At 38.2% G+C, this 12316-nt stretch overlaps 3 protein-coding genes across 5 annotated transcripts in view; all 3 read left to right on the plus strand.

The window, feature by feature from the left end:
* The first annotated feature begins 957 nt into the window (after positions 1–957).
* The window catches only part of LOC103142210 (complement C1q-like protein 2), a 20777-nt gene continuing 9418 nt past the window's right edge, over positions 958–12316 (plus strand). Inside the window, exons 1-4 of one of the 3 annotated variants that reach the window (XM_016674369.1) lie at positions 958–969; positions 11731–11940; positions 12032–12166; positions 12284–12316. In XM_016674369.1, coding sequence (XP_016529855.1) covers positions 11859–11940; positions 12032–12166; positions 12284–12316 — 250 coding nt within the window. In that variant the 5' untranslated portion in view covers positions 958–969; positions 11731–11858. Of the gene's footprint in view, positions 970–11420; positions 11941–12031; positions 12167–12283 lie in introns of those variants that run through there. The other 2 variants (XM_016674368.1, XM_007558144.2) reach the window with 2 other exon arrangements.
* Positions 3352–8302, plus strand: hsd17b1 (hydroxysteroid (17-beta) dehydrogenase 1). Its single transcript, XM_007558142.2, has 6 exons — positions 3352–3550; positions 3758–3919; positions 4003–4182; positions 4288–4381; positions 4514–4697; positions 6017–8302. The coding sequence occupies exons 1-6, from the start codon at positions 3448–3450 to the stop codon at positions 6170–6172; spliced, it is 879 nt and encodes a 292-aa protein (XP_007558204.1). The 5' UTR covers positions 3352–3447; the 3' UTR covers positions 6173–8302.
* On the plus strand, positions 8836–11013 carry LOC103142209 (coenzyme Q-binding protein COQ10 homolog, mitochondrial). The gene is made up of 5 exons (XM_007558143.2): positions 8836–9003; positions 9339–9491; positions 9667–9859; positions 10024–10125; positions 10632–11013. Exons 1-5 carry the CDS (start codon positions 8900–8902, stop codon positions 10797–10799), a joined length of 720 nt encoding a protein of 239 aa, XP_007558205.1. The 5' UTR covers positions 8836–8899; the 3' UTR covers positions 10800–11013.

Here is a 12316-nt window from a genome sequence, read left to right on the forward strand (position 1 = left end):
AAAAAGACATCTTAGTTTGAAGAGTGAACTATGGCTTTAGAGTGGAATGAAAGTGTCCGCAAACATTGTGGTCCCACAGCAAGAATGCAAGGTTCTTCGTGTCAAGTGCTGATGAATATCTGCTTTATTTCCAAGTGAACTTGTATAAATCACACTTAGTAGGGTATTGAATTTGAACCGTTTAACTTTTCCCTAGTGTTTAAATTAGAAAATGTTTTCCTTTACTTACCACAGTGTTGTGAACAAACACTCCCTTAGGTATTTCTGTTGTTTTTGCTTTGTTGTCCCACTTAGATACCTCAGGTAATCAAATACTGTTCAATAACAGATAAAAGATTAATTTTTGACATTGCGAGAAGGCTATGCCACAGCATCACAAACATAATTTGTTAATGAATTAATTTATTAATTAAGTGATTAATTTGACTAGGCCACTCCTAATTCTTCAGCCAGTCAGAGGTGAACATCCATTAGTGTTTTTTCCATCAAAATAAATCCAAGCATTCCTTTCATTGTTAAAAAAACAACCTTTTTTTTATCTATTTTCTCAGGTTATCCTTCTTTAAATTTTAAAAATTATCTGAAATGTTTTTGTGAGGAAAAAAGTAAACGAAAAGTAAAGGTGCTATTACCACATACCACACATTCCACATCCAGTGGTATGTTTGCTAACATACAAACTTGTTTTGTTGTCATAGAAATAGATGCCACGGTGAAAGCACACATACACACGAACCCTACCTTATCAGGCGGCCATATTTTTACAGTAACATAAAACATGTCATGCAAACAGAAAGGAATGCTATTGATCAGCGACACGCTCTTGTAGCATGAACTTTTTGTTTCTATTTTCCACTTGTGCTGTCAGAAAAGAATTACAAACATGTAATATTCTCAGGTCAGCAAAGGCCAACACCTTCACGCCATTCTTGATGCGACCGACTGTAACATATGTTTGCTGCTTTTCAGCATTCCAGTTACGAGAAAGCCGCTCTCCATCCTCATACCGGGATCCCAGCGATCGTCACAAAATGACGTCAGGGAAAAAAAAGTTCTTATCAGGTTCAAAAGGTGGATTTATTAAAATTTAAAGTCTTATGAGGTAATTCTGTTCACAGGAAAAAAAAAAAAAAAGAAGAAGTTTTTGGTTATGGACCAAAAACTTTCATCAACATTTGTCTGGCATGGCGTGACATTTAACTTCACCACATTCACCACAGCATGTCTGTAGTTGTTTCACTTCTGCTCAGTTCTTTCACATGGGGCTTCCTGTTGAGCACATCTGCATCTGTTGCCTCACTACAGTACAGATCTGATTCTGTGAGTGCATGCATTCATGTGTCTGTTCTTTCACAACATTAACATAAAAAACGCACAGATTTCATGTTGCTGCGGAGCATTTTTGGTTCCAGCACTAAACTGTTTGCAAAGCGGTTTCAGCGTGGCAGTTTTCTGCATCAAATGTCTAAAATGAGTCTCACATTTTCTTCCCTTTTTGTTCTGAAAAATGCCACAAAGACATGTGGCGGTGCATGTGGGATAATAGAATAACTTTCCTCTCTCTTCCGCTCTCATTTCACAGCTGTAAGATTTTCAAAAGTCTGCTTGCCCTTGTGATGTGGGATAGTCTTGCCAGAGAGTAATTTTAATGTTTTTTTTCTGGGTCACTGTGCACTTCCAGTGGACCTCTCGGTAATTATTGGGCCTCAGAGACACTGTGGGTCATGTGCAGCAGAAAGCTTCCAAAACTGCTCATGCTTTCACCAGCCTGCCAGAATGGATCGAAGGCCAAACGACTCAGACCGGCTTGATTGTGTTCAGAGGTAAAAGTGACTAAATATTACACAAAGCTGAACAGATTATCATTTTCTGTTCCCTTACTCGCCTATCAACTCATCGTCATCATTTTTCAGTAGTGCAATCTGCTTATGTACAACTTTACCATCAATTATAATGATGAAACATCATATTCCAGAACAATTGGCCTCTGTAGGTCAACTGGACACCCCCACTTCTCCCATTTTGCAAGACATAGAACAGCTAAAACCCTCTAAGGTCAGTCAGTTCAAAAGCTTAAAACAATGCAAGGGAGTTGCAGAAATTTCAGAGAGGCTCAAGGCTCACTGTTATCTGTCCTGCAGACTCCGGGACAGCAGCCAAACTGATGCCATCTCAAGGAGAGGAACGCAACAAAATGGCAGGAAATTCCTACTCCGTTTGCTCCCATCAGAAAAAGAAATTCTTTTCAAATGTGGCTGCCGAGCAGCTTTGTAAGTATGGAAGCTGCTCTTAAAAAACAAAACAATTACTGCAGCATTGTCATGTAACAATGGCCAGAATGGAACTGTTCACAGAACCAGCAAACATATCCAGCTTAGTCTGAACTTAAAAAGAAAAAAAACAACAACTTTTTTTCTGCACGGAGAGCAAGCTTTCGATTTAACATTTTGTTTTGTGTTAGGATTTGCTGTCACAGTCATGCAAAACAAAGCCCAGGGAAAGAATAGATTAGTCAGGGAGCCCCACTGACAGATCTATAGTTTGTACAAGAGGCCACCTAGTGGTAACTCATCTTTATGCACATAAACAGATTTTTTGTATTATTACTTGATTAAATTAATTAAAAACAATGAGGGATATGTTTGATCCTGAGCTGCTGGTAGCAGTTCAAATGTAAAAAAAAAAAGTTTGATCTCCAAGTCATATTAGATTAAACGTTTCTTGTTAGTTTTTTCAGTGTATCCTTCCTTCTAATCAGCTAGAAAAGTCGTATGTTCATTGTGTTAAACTTGCATTTGCTACAGTTATCCATCTCACTGATGATTTTGAAGCTGTCATACGTTAGAGCAGATTTAGAGACTGCTCTATAAACCAGATATGAAAACAATAGTCAAACAATTATGTGCTAAACCTATATTACTCATCGCAAAGTAATGGTAGATCTGCAAATCAGATATATTCACTTTACTACAGTGTCAGCATAAAACCCACTAGGCCCTCCATTGTTGTCTTTTTATCAATGAAACATAGCCTATTTGTTATAAGAGTGCCATTATGAACTTATGCTGCCATCTGGTGCCTGGTGGCAACACTGAAACTATGACAGTGCTAATCCAACTGTTTTAAACATTTAGAGCTCAGACCATCGTAATCTCATATACTCTTGTTATTGTTACTGATGTGGCCAGGAATTTTGGCAAGGCACATACAAAAAAAAAAAAACAAGGTTCAGTTTCCCACACATCTCCCCTCCAAAAACCAAAACAAGCCAAAATAACAAGGACATGAGATTTAATTAAGGAACTCCAGATGGTTGAGGACGTGTGGCCTTGTGATGATCTGAGAAGAGTTTTCACCAGCCCCCCATCACATCGTTTGACTCACTTTGATCGTCTGTACTTAGCTGCAGATCTGTCTTTTCAGCCGGGACATTTTTGAGACACCAGCATGTCGATGGAGAAGAAGGTGGTGTTGATCACAGGATGCTCCTCTGGGATCGGACTCAGCTTGGCCGTTCGATTGGCCTCTGACTCCAGCAAAGTGTTCAAAGGTAACCACAGCCGACATCTTTCAGTCATGATCTCGAGAGGTTTTTGCTCAGGACTAACTCAAAACGGAGCCAGGCATTCTGCTACTGGATAGCAATAAATAACTTGTCATTCTGTCAGGTTTTATTGTCAAGTTTGTTGCCAATCCCTCACTTTTCTGTGCAGTTATTTTGTTTAAAACAAAAACATGGGTGTTGCACTCTCTTTAGTGTATGCCACCATGAGGAACCTGGCCAAGAAAGAACGTCTTTTAGAGTGTGTAAAAGATCTGCACCGGGATACGTTGGAAATACTTCAAATGGATGTGACTGATAGACAATCCATCCTGACGGCACGGGACAAAGTTGTGGAGAAACGGGTGGACATTCTGGGTTTGTTCCCGTGGCTGTCTGATCTCTTTCAGTTAGGATTGCTTTCAGTTTTCACATAATTCCCTCTTATTCTTCATTTACAGTGTGTAACGCCGGTGTGGGTCTGATGGGACCCCTAGAGGTTCAGTCCTTAGACACAATGAGGCGTATTCTGGAGGTCAACCTTCTTGGCACCATCCAGACCATTCAGGTGTTCTTATCAGGAATGAAAGCACAAGGTCAGGGCCGCATTCTGGTCACGGGCAGCACCGGAGGGCTTCATGGTGAGATAATCAACTAAGAAAGGGATTAAGAATGTCAAGTTACTTCGATTTTTTGTTAGCTTATGCTTAACATTTCCAAAATAACACACTCTAATGCCCTCGCAGGTCTGCCTTTTAATGAGATGTACTGTGCCAGTAAGTTTGCAATTGAAGGAGCATGTGAGAGTCTGGCTGTCCTCCTGCAACACTTTAACATACAGTGAGTTTTAACGGCCACATCACCACTCCTGACAGAAATACTGAAAATAAAAGTGTGTATTGTTCAATAATCGTAAATTTACATAAGGACAATCTAAGTTGTATATTTTTGATTCTTTTCTTTTTCTTCCAGAGTCAGTCTCATTGAGTGTGGTCCGGTCAACAGTGACTTCTTGATTAACCTGCAGAAGGCAGAGCTTGGGGATCCATCTCTGCAACAGGTTGATGGCCGAACGATCAGTTTGTATGAGAAATACTTGCAACACTGCAGCATGGTTTTCCAAAATGCTGCACAGGACACTGAAGATATTGTCGAGGTGTGCAGTTTTTCTCATTAACACATCTAATAAGCTAAAGATGCCGTAACATATGTCCAGTTCTTCAGTCTCAATGCTGAAGAACTGGTTATGACATAAAAAAAAATGTTGCAGTGGAGAAATGTTTGAGAAAAAAAAAAAAATCTTTGAATGTGTAGCTCACTGAAAGTTTTTTCTCTCCTGTCTGCTGTGAACAATTTCTCCAGCAGCCAAGAAAGAAGCTAAAAATCACTCACAATCAAATACCTTTGTTATCATTGCATGATTTACACAACAACAGATGTTAAGCAAGACCAGCACACCAGAAAAAACAAACAAGGCATTGTAAAATAAATTACATGGTGTGAAGCTGCAATAAAATTAAATCACATCACACCACCGATAGACAGCCACACCATAAAAATGCACTATAAAAGTCTCATTTGGCGTTCTGTGCCAAATAGCACTTGGATAAAAATAACTTTTAAATCTGGTGGCTCGTGCTCCGATGGAGATGTAGCATTTCCCAAGAGGCACAAGTGCGAAACAGTTGTTCCCTGATTGAGAACTGCCCTGAATCATGTTTGTGCCTCTCTGCTCACAGCTTGTCATTCAGCCAATATAGCGGTGTCTTTACAACGCCCTACGCTGATTTTCTGTCTTTCGCTCACAATCCACACATTAAAAGTTCCTCTTTAACAACCTCAGAATCTTATATAAAATCCTAAAACTACACGTACCCACCTTTTTATACTTCTCACAAATGCTTCTTGCCCACTTTTCCAGCTCCGATCAGCAGCATTGTTACTCTTCAAAGATTTTTTGACAAGATCTTTGAAACCTTGAAAACAGACGAGAGCTACATCCTTATCTCTAAACCCTCCCTAAGTTCCAGTGGTGTAAAGATACAATGAGCTGCACATAAAGAAAGTGAATGCTTTTCATGTTATACAAACAACTGAAGAAAATGTACTTTTTATATTTCCAATAACAGCATTTTTTATTTTTTTTTAAACGAAGAAGTTTACAATAATAAAATATGTGACTGATTTAAACCCAGCAGACGTAAAACAATGCAAAACAAAGGAAAGTTCATGAAAACATGAAAAAATAAAACTCTTGCATTTCACCCACATCAACGTTAATAAGACCCTTATTAAACACAGTGCATTTTCTTCACAACAGATCAGACATTCTTAGTTAGTTACAGGTTAGATAAACAACTGAATTCTTTAAAAGGAAAGTTACTGTTGAATTTTGTAAATAATTCAGTAATAACCTCTTCACTTGCAGTGGTGTAACGACTGTTTCCTCATGTCTTTGTTTTTCTTTTCCTCCAGGTATTTCTAGATGCCATCCATTCCACCAGTCCTGCATTCAGATACTTCACCAACAGCGTTATGCCTCCTCTTACCCAACTGAAGGTCACAGAACCAGATGGAATGGAATACATCAAAACTATGAGCAAGATCATTTTTGCAGATGAGGACCAATAACTGCAGAAATGTTGCTCTTTCAATCAAGTAACCACTTTATCTGCAAACTTTGGTCTAAGTGAAAAGAATAGTGTTTGTTTTTTCCAATTTTAGCTTCTGTGGCAAAGGTGATGAAGTGAGTTTCATAAGAGGAGTTTGCAAAAAAAAAAATGCAACTCCACATTCTATATTTGTCTGAGTTATTGCTTGTGGAGTAATATTTGATAAGGATTACGTATCTTGTTTTAAGTCATTCCACAACCTTTACATTAGTTTATTTCAACAAAGCCTTTATCTCACATTCCATATTTTTTCTGGGATTGCAGTGCTTCATGCTAGGCTCTTGCATTAGATTGTTGAAACTGAAAATTTTCTAAAAATGTACCTATGGGACTGTAGTTTGCTATTTTTAACACACGGAAAAATCTGTCCCATTTTAAGGCAAGAAGCAAAGACTGGCTGAACGATGGTCTATGTAAAGACCAAAAACCTGGAATAATTATTGGGTGTCACGTTATAATAATATCCACACATACATACAAAATTATGCATGTATGTATGTGTGTATTTGCATGTGGGCATTTTGCAGTTTTTACTTATAAAAGCAAAAGTTATCCAAACCGACCTGATCCTAAAGTGAAAAGCAATCGCTCCCTTTAAAGGTGCAAACACTTCCACAAATTGTGTTAGACATAGTTTGTATAACTGTTTCTTTTTTTTTGTTTTTTTTTTTGTTAATGCATTCATGCCAGCTCCACTAAAAGCACAAATATGGGGGCAACGTTTCAAAGAAACAGCCTGCATTGCATCACTGCATCATGAGATGTTCAGTGTACTTAGTGAAAGGCCTGTGACAGGACGTCAGCCAAAAACAAATACAATACAAAGAAATCCAATTGAACTTTTAATCAAAGCTATATGAAACAAAGGGTTCCTGCAACTCCTTTCTCTTTCAGCAAGAATCGAACAGGGTTAGAAGTCAAAAAATGTTTACAGACATTTGTCTAATCCGAATTTTACTAATTTTAAGGTATATTTGAACAAACTGCTGAGACATTAAATTGTTGCACAAGGTTTCATGGATCAAAGTCTCAGTAGACAGTGGTTCACGCTGTAATGTTTAATTCAGTCAGGGGATTAGCCTGTCCTCTTCTGACATGAGTCAGGTTGTCTTGTCTATACATCTACGTCTTGCGTATCTGACCTATTTTTTGACATGCCTGACTGAGACTCTGAAATCCTTTCCTGATCAGGTGCTCTAATTCCTTTCCGAGGATCCTTTTTTTGGATTCAACTGCAACAAGTTTGGCCGTGTTAGCTCACAACCATTTAAGATAAAAGCACTTATAGACATGTGAGCTCTTTAGAATGTAATGTATTATGTGGATCTATATTACTGGGATTTAAGGTGCTGCAACAAATGATTTTTCACATTCGGTCTGGAGAGATGACTTGACAACATTTTTTTCCAAGATATTTTAAATAAATCAAATGCTTGAGTGCTATTTTTTTTCTTTTTGTGTCTGGTTTAATTATTACTCCAGTCAGTTTCGTGACCTCTGCTGCCGCGTCATATCAGAGTCCAGGTTCATCATGTACAGGTCAGTGACCTGCTGGACTTTCATTCTGTCCTGTGAGTGGAAAATTCTTTAAATGCCATTCATACACTGGATGCCAAACGCCATGTGATTTAGTTGCAGTTCACTCTTTCCTGTCTAGTGGTTTATAGGATTTAGGTAATTATGTACGTAGATTAAAGGTAAATAGATGAGTTGCTGATCCTGTTAGATTATTACTACAAATGTCCTGAAATAGTCTTATTTCAAAACTCTTTTTCCCTAACAGTTTTGTATCTGAACCGAGGTATTTTTTGACAAAATTAATTTTATATCCAGGGCTGGGTATTGGTTGGTTGAGTTCGGAAGAGGACATTTCAAAAGAGGTTTTGTCACATTCTTTCATTACATTGTTTATCCAATCTCAATGATTACTAACCACTACCATATGCAGGGACAGTAACGTCACAGTGTGTCGTATACGTTCATAGTGCCAGTTGATGGGATAAGTGTCAAAATATGAGAAAATGAATCCGTTTTTGAAGGCTTTGCTGGTACATTTAAGTTTTGTTATATAAAAGATGGTTTAATTCAAGCAAATTAAAATTTGTGATTGTCAGTTTTTCACTATAAAAACAGCTTTTATTTTAGTTGAAAATGTTCTACTTTAAATTGAAAATAAAAAAAATCAGACAATCTAATTAGCAGACCAACCATGCATAGATTACATTTATAACTGCACAACATTTACACAAATAAACAAAAAAATCTTATTTTGCCAGGCTCGCTAGGGTAAAACAGGCACAGTACTACCAAAAGAAGTGACTTATTTTGTTTTTTATTTTGACATTTTTCTTCCTTTTATCTATAAATTACTCATACATGTGCATTCAAAGATAAAGTTTATCTTAGACAGACTTTTATATTATGCTGCAAAAACATTGAAATTGTGATTTATGACTACTTTTGGAATTTGTGCGTATACCCACCTTTTTAAAACGTATCATTTAAAAACCACCCATGCGTATTCTGATTGGTCAACACCGATGACGGGGCGGCGTTACGTAAGCCATTTCCTTATTTGGTAGCATCGACACGCCCCATTTGTGAGTATAAGGCGCTCGCGCAGCAGCTGCTGGCATGGTTTTACCGGTTAGTTTGTGAAACGAGGTATTTGGTGTAAAAATACAGAATGACCAAAAGAACGACTTCTCTGCTGTTCAAGGCGCTGGTGGATATGAAGGACGGCACACTTTTAAAGGCTGTACGTGGAAACAGCAGAAGAGCACACTTTAGGTGAGTGAGACTTTTTCCACTCGAGATGCTCCTCCCAAGCATTAATTGTCTTTTAATGATTTTGCTTCATCATCTTAAATCTTGTTTCTTTATTAAATAGAAAGTGCATGGAGGAGATTAAATAACTTTTTCTTTGATTTATTCAAAGCATGCATTTGCCATGTTCACAATTTAGCAGATTATAATTAAAGCGAGTTTATTTTATTTTTTTCAGTTGGTGGTTTACTCTATTGAGTAAATGAAATAAGTAAATATCCTCTAAGGAGTTACTCTGAAGTATTAGCCACAGACTTGACGTGAATGTGTTCAGAAATACATGTTTTCTTCCACTTTAGACACTTGGGATCTTGTGGGATCCTGACAGAGAGGCGAGCCAGCCTTCAGCTCTGCCCTGCAACCCCCATGAGGACAACCAGGCGCACCTTCATCAACCTGGCTGCCCCCATCAACACCCGCAGGATGGAGTACACGGAGAGCAGGATATTGGAGTGAGTACCAATTTAAACAGTTTGAAATGATCATAGTAATAATAATAATAATAAAAATAAATAATCTTGTTGGGGCTACCATCTATTATTTTGTAACCATATCAAAACCATGAAACATTCTAACGGAAAGGGATTTAAATTAATTAGATGATTTGCTATGTAACTGTGTGTCCAGGTACACTCCAGAAGAGATGTACAAGGTGGTGGCCAACGTAGAGGAGTACAAGTATTTTGTTCCCTGGTGCAAGAAGTCTCGAATGCTGAAGGGACCGAAGGGAAACGTCCGGGCAGAGCTTGAAATTGGTTTCCCTCCCATCACAGAGCGTTACACATCTGAGCTCACTTTTGTTCCTAACCACCAAGTTAGAGTAAGTCCTTAGATTGACTGGGATTTTTATAGTTTAAAATGTTTTTAAATCGTCATTAATTTACAGTTATAATGCAAAATGCTTCTTTTTAATAGTTCTCATGAGTGGTGTAGTGATTAGCTTGTTAACTTTCAGCATTGACACATTGCTTGTGTCCAAATCAGGCGGTGTGCTCTGATGGATCACTCTTCAGCCATCTTGAAACGGTGTGGAGGTTTGCCCCTGGAGCCAAAGACCTCCCAGGATCCTGCAAAGTGGATTTCTTTGTAAGTACTTTTCTGTGAATAAGATTATTCTTCTTCTTTGTGAGTTAAGCAAAGACCAGAAAATATCCAGAATGGCTATAAATACTTAAAAGGGCTCGGACATTGATTTAAAGGGAAGAAATTAAGAGATCAGACTCCATTCCTTGGAGTTGTTACTTTTGATCTTTTCTTTCCGTACTGTTGTGAATGGATTACTGGCGGAGAGGAAGTGTTGAATGAAATCTCATTATGCTCTAAATTTAGTGTAGTGCATCGTTGCTGGTGTTGTGTAAGAATGCAGCAGAAGTAAATGTAGCGCATTAAGGAGCTGCCAACAGGAGTTTGGCCTCAATGTCGGCACTGATTACACCAAGATTAACCAGAAACCAGTTCGTGTTAAGCTTGGAGAATCTTTGGCTTCTGATAGTCCTGAACTTCCGAAGCCTAAATATCATTCAAGGATGCAGATTTTGTGATCATTTGTAGTTTTTAACTTTTGAAGATTTTAATTTTTCTTTCTCCTGCAGGTGTCCTTTGAGTTCAAGTCTCTGCTGCACTCTCAGCTGGCCTCCGTGTTCTTCGACGAAGTTGTGAAGCAAATGGTCAGTGCCTTCGAGTCCCACGCAGCGACTCTTTACAGAAACAAGCCAGTCGCTTCCTTGAGGAGCCGTGCAGCTATTAGCAACCACCTCTGACCTCTGCAGTGTCCTTATCCTCCTGGGCTACTACCAAAACCAAAACCTCATCATGCTGCTTTGACTATGGTCAACACTTGACTCTCGTCTGAGACCAGTTCTCCTGTTTGCACACACCTAGATATTTTATTGATATGTAAATTGAACATACTCAAACTGTATTTATTTTTGAGACAAATTATAATTTATTTACATTTCTGTACATATTTATTTATTTTTGCTGACAATAATAAATCAAATAAAAGTTTTTGTTAAAACTCCTTTGAGAACTGATTCTGATCTTATTTTTTATAGTGTAACTAGAACTGTTTGTTGTCCAGTGACCAATCACAGCATGACGCCAGTAAAGAAACAAAGGTCAGGTTATCGCATTTGTAATCTTTACCATTTAACTCGTTGTTGGGTAAGCATTCAAAGAAAAGGGGGGAAAAAACAACTGTTTACAGGAATAGTTGGGAAAAGGTTGACCTGTCTCCCAACTAATTAGTGCTTGAACACAAAGATGTCCATCCTTAGTACTAGATTGGATTTTGTTTTTAGGAATATTCACAAAGAATGTGTTATTTAGTACTTTTTCAATTAGGTTTTAAAGTGAGAAAAAACTGACAGGAAGACCTGATTGGGGTTTATGATAAGAACTATAAGTTCAGAAATAGTTCAAACTGACATGCACAATAACTTGACCTACTTCTTTAAAAATTACCTGCTGTGGGAGGAAAGTGTTTGAATTTTAGTGGGGTTTTCCAAAATCAATCAACATGACAGGCAACAGTTCCTGGAGTTTTGTGAAACCGGCTTTTACGCTTTTACGTAACATCACATGCAGCCAGCAGGCATAAAAGGCTGGAGACGTCTGAGGAGAGGAGCAGAGACTTAAAAGCAGCAAACATGAAGAAGATTGTTATTCTGATGCTAGCATTCGGCTTCTGTCTTTCTGATCCTGGAACTGATGAGAATCACAGAGTCTGTCAGACTGCAGGCTCAGCTAGCTGCTGTGACATCTGTTCTCTCACATCTGTAACTCAAAAAGTGGGAGAACTGGGGGAAAAGGTTGTAAATATGGCAGAAAAAATTACTTTTCTGGAGACCAGGCTGCAAAACGCTGAAAAAGAAGTTCTGGAGTTACGGAGCCTCACTGCAGGTAGAGTAATACATTTTCCAGCTTTATGGTGAAATATAATCACGTCATGTCCAGTTTTCCAATGTATTTGTGGTGCTTTTGATGTCTTCAGGCTCTCCTCAGGTGGCTTTTTCAGCAGCTCTCAGGGATTCTGGTTCTGGAAACATAGGACCTTTTACCACCGCTACCCCATTGCAGTATAAAAAGGTTTTCTCCAACACAGGCAATAGCTATAATCCTTCAACAGGTGTGTACAGCATTAGGAAGACATGTAGGCAAATAGAAAAAAAAAACAAAAAAACAGTCAAATCCATATTAAGTGGTATATTCTTTTCAGTTTTTCTAATCCTTCATATTTTCACAGGTATTTTCACAGCGATGGTCAGTGGAATGTACT

Source organism: Poecilia formosa, unplaced genomic scaffold (assembly GCF_000485575.1).
Source record: "Poecilia formosa unplaced genomic scaffold, Poecilia_formosa-5.1.2 Scaffold94, whole genome shotgun sequence".
NCBI lineage: Eukaryota > Metazoa > Chordata > Actinopteri > Cyprinodontiformes > Poeciliidae > Poecilia > Poecilia formosa.

Excerpts from the sequence above, each read along its gene's own strand:
- hsd17b1 (XM_007558142.2), top strand. The coding sequence starts at position 3,448 with ATGTCGATGGAGAAGAAGGTGGTGTTGATCACAGGATGCTCCTCTGGG. Across the intron at positions 3,551-3,757 it reads CTCCAGCAAAGTGTTCAAAG|TGTATGCCACCATGAGGAAC; the intron begins GTAACCACAGCC and ends CACTCTCTTTAG. Across the intron at positions 4,698-6,016 it reads ACACTGAAGATATTGTCGAG|GTATTTCTAGATGCCATCCA; the intron begins GTGTGCAGTTTT and ends CTTTTCCTCCAG.
- LOC103142209 (XM_007558143.2), top strand. The coding sequence starts at position 8,900 with ATGACCAAAAGAACGACTTCTCTGCTGTTCAAGGCGCTGGTGGATATG. Across the intron at positions 9,004-9,338 it reads AGCAGAAGAGCACACTTTAG|ACACTTGGGATCTTGTGGGA; the intron begins GTGAGTGAGACT and ends CTTCCACTTTAG. Across the intron at positions 10,126-10,631 it reads CCTGCAAAGTGGATTTCTTT|GTGTCCTTTGAGTTCAAGTC; the intron begins GTAAGTACTTTT and ends TTTCTCCTGCAG.